At 35.3% G+C, this 3838-nt stretch overlaps 1 protein-coding gene across 1 annotated transcript; it reads right to left on the reverse strand.

Annotated features, from left to right (window-relative positions):
- Positions 1 to 216: 216 nt before the first annotated feature.
- Positions 217 to 1358, reverse strand: LOC107961500 (heavy metal-associated isoprenylated plant protein 28). The gene is made up of 3 exons (XM_016897617.2): positions 1055 to 1358; positions 896 to 971; positions 217 to 793 (listed from the first exon to the last, which is right to left on the reverse strand). The coding sequence occupies exons 1-3, from the start codon at positions 1244 to 1246 to the stop codon at positions 438 to 440; spliced, it is 624 nt and encodes a 207-aa protein (XP_016753106.1). The 5' UTR covers positions 1247 to 1358; the 3' UTR covers positions 217 to 437.
- Between the last annotated feature and the right edge of the window lie 2480 nt (positions 1359 to 3838).

Raw genomic sequence — 3838 nt, forward strand, 5'->3', positions numbered from 1 at the left:
CTTTGTTCGACTTCTATAGAGACTGGGTGTTTAAGTAAACTGTGTGCTCACAATTGAGAGCAGGGTGAATGATAGAAGTATAAATTTCTCAAGTATAATCTGTTGCAGTAGGTTATATTTGACTTTTCTATACAAATTTATCTTACTAGCACACGAACTTTGTCATGTAAATTTATTAATTAACCATTTCCTATAAACTTAAAATTTTAAGATAATTGATCATTCAATTTAAGGGTAACATATTGACACACCATGAATTGGAGCTAATTAACACTGAACCAGGAAAACATATTTGATTGCACATCTACAGTTAAAAGAAATTATATGCTTCCACATTATAAAGGAAAACCAAAACAAAAGTACAACTTTATCATTCTTAGCCTAAAGCAAAGGTTGCAACCATTTATTTCTTAATTATATATTTATTTGAGTTAATTTCACATTATAGAGCAAGCATGAGGATTCTCATCACTGAAAGCTGAACCTGTTTGATGACCAAAAATGGTTGAATGAACCGGAAGACGATAATAAGAAGGATCATTGCTATCATATCCATGCTTATAGTAATTGTAAGATGAGGAAGGCTGAGGTGCATAATATGTCATGGGGCCATTGCATTGGTGTTGATTGTAGTAGTGATTACCAAAACTGTGGTGCTCTGGATTGTAGGGCAGCTGCCACAGCTCGGCTCGCCTACCGGTTCTTCGGACAGTTTTAAGAACCTTTTTCTGGTCTGCGTGTCCGGTGACCGTCACCTTTTGCATTCCCATATCGATGTCAACTTCGTCGACTCCTGTGTGCATATTGAACAATCCTTAATGTTAATTATCAATTATTTAACAACTAAGTATAAGATAATTACGTATTGATAATTTTGTGGTATATATATATCAACCTTTGAGTTTTTGAAGAGCGCTTTTCACCTTGCTTTCACATCCAGCACAATCCATATGAACTCTCATCTCTATGATCTGAGAACATATATATAAACCCATATTACCAAATGAATTATAAACATACTAACCCTAAAAGACATATATGAATATATGCTTACTGTCATTTTCCGTGGCTGAAAAGCTGAGAAGAATCTAACTATATCTGAAAATTCCGGTCGAAGTGTGTAAAAGAGATTTTTGAAAGTGGATGACAGAATATGACTGATCAAAGTATCATCTTCCTTGTATATAAACCATAGTGGACCTCTACGATTATTGTTCTTAATTATTTTTTTATGATGGGTTAGCATAACTTATGATTTAGTGCACCGACCTTTGAGTTTCTCAACGGTATTCTTGAAGCAAAGTTGAGAATCGAAAGCTTTGGGAAGGGCATACCACCACACCTTGCATGGGCATCCGCACTTCTTAACTTAATAACATGATTTCATCCATATTGGTCGGCGTTGACCTTAAATGATGTTTGGTTATTTGGATTTTAATAGTCAGTCCCACGTGAAACTAGCTTAACTTGCTCTCATTTCTTTGGACACAAAAAAGTTCAAACACCTTTTTCTTTCCTTTTTTTTCTACAACTTCTAACAGACAGCAAATCAGCATGATTAAAGGAAATATAGGGGGGGAATAGAGAGCTAGCTTAAAGTTTTAATTGTTGATAGAGAAGTTTAAACTGGTTTAAATCAAGCGTTGATTTGAATGTGTTACACAAAATTTTGAAAGAGCTATTATTGGGAATCCCTTCAAATAACAGAAAAATAAAAGTAGAAGTAGAGAATATCAAACACAAAATATTTATATAGAAATATCCCTTCAAATAAGAGGACAAAAAATCACGGATAAATTAGACTTCACTAAATGAGCAAAAACCAAAAGAGTACAAGATGAGGATAATATTAACAAATAACCCAAAATCCTGAAAGAACAAAGGACTCTAGCTAAAACTTGAAATTTCTCAAAACTCACAAAATTCTCTCAATCTCAAGAATGATGAAGATTATTATATTCTAGGTTACAACAACCCCTTTTTATAGACTAAGTTTGTAGATTAAATAGGACTAAAATAACTTAGACTAATTAGAGTTTAACTAGGAAACAATAACAGAGTTTAATTAGGAGAAGAAAATCCGGTTGACTTGGGAAACACGTCGCATGCACCTCGTCGGGACACTGTTCTTTGTGTCGTTGGGACGTGACCAATCTTCTCGTCAGGACGTCGTGGTCGTTTCATCATGACATCGGCTTGTAAATATGAGGCACACTCCACAAATCTCCACATTGACTCGTATGTTTTCATATCTCTTTTTTCGAGTCCATTACGGGCCTATCTAAACATTTGCAGGATACTCACCAAGTCCAAATTAACGTTTGAACTTGAAAATTGAAAAACTCTTAATTGTAAATCCACTGCCTAACTTGAAAGAGTCAAATTTCTTAGACTGACATCGAGTCAGCTCTGACTCCGTAATTGTCGAGGAAATCGTTGCTACACTAGTCACGGTTGAACCTTGAAGGACATATAGACTATCGACCTTTCATCAAAATGAGAGCTCCATGGGATATCTTAATGTCGCTTGACTCGATAACGATTTTGTACTTTTTCGAGTCAACATACTCAAGGAGATGAGGTTTTTATCTAAGTTAGGCACATGTTTGACATCTGACAGTGTCCTTATAATTCCATTGTGTATCCTAATCTAAACTGTACCAATATTGGTTATCTTATAGAGTGATTTATTCCCCATATGCACAACCCCACATTCAACTGAACTATATGTGGAGAACTAATCCCTATTGAAACACTTATGGAAAGAACCCCAAATCCAGAATCCACTCGGTTGTAAAATTAGACCTTTCGGCCATAGACACCAATAACAAATCATCTCTCTTGTCTTCGGTCGTATTAGCATTAACTACTTCATCCTCGTAGCTCTCAACAGCCCTGCTATTCTTATTTTGTAGTTTCTAACAATCTGCCTTAATGTGACCTTTCTTTTTGCAGTAGCCACATACCTTGTCTCAATTCCTCGACATTGAACCAATCTTACTTCTCGCAACAAATGATTAGGGTTTCCAACCTGAACTGCTATCCGAACCAAACTCATTGTCGAGTTTGTTTTTGCTCAGCAAGTTTCTCTTTACTTCTTAGAATAAGAGATTATTTCTCCCATAAATTAGGGTTTCCTTGAAAGACTTATATGAATGGGGCAAAGAGCACAAAAATAGCATGGTCTGATCTTATCATCAATTTCAACCTCAACGTTCTCTGTGAGCCCTAATGGACTCATCTTTTTTCATACAGAATGTGTACAATTATTGCTTCAGCACAAAACGGTTTGCCAAAGACTTTGTCATATATAAGGATTCTAACTTTCTCCAAAAGCCTGTTTTGTGTTCTCGCAACACATCATTCGTGAGGCATAACTGAATTGCAGACAGGGTCTTCTCATCAAGCTTATCCCATTTTGACTGATCTAGGTTTTTAACCTTTTTCCTAATAACGACCTTTCTCAAGCCATTCTAAACTAGAATTGTCATCATTCGAACTTTTCATAAATCGAAATTTGTGTAGTCGTTGAACTTTTCGACATCAAACCTCATTGCCATCTCTGAACGTGTCCATATATGGAATTCGAACCAAGATTTGATACCCTTTTGTTGGGGATCGACCCGTATAAACAACGAAAAAATAAGAGTAAAAGTAAAGAATATCAAAAACACAAATATTTATGTGGAAAATTTCCTCCTAAGAAGAGGACAAAAAATCACAGGCATATGAGACTTCATTAAATGAGCAAAAATCTAAAGAGTATAATGTGAAGATAATCTCAACAAATAACCTAAATCCTAAAAGAACAAAGGACTCTGGCTAACACATGAAATTC

The sequence above is a fragment of the Gossypium hirsutum genome, chromosome A07 (assembly GCF_007990345.1).
Source record: "Gossypium hirsutum isolate 1008001.06 chromosome A07, Gossypium_hirsutum_v2.1, whole genome shotgun sequence".
Lineage (NCBI taxonomy): Eukaryota > Viridiplantae > Streptophyta > Magnoliopsida > Malvales > Malvaceae > Gossypium > Gossypium hirsutum.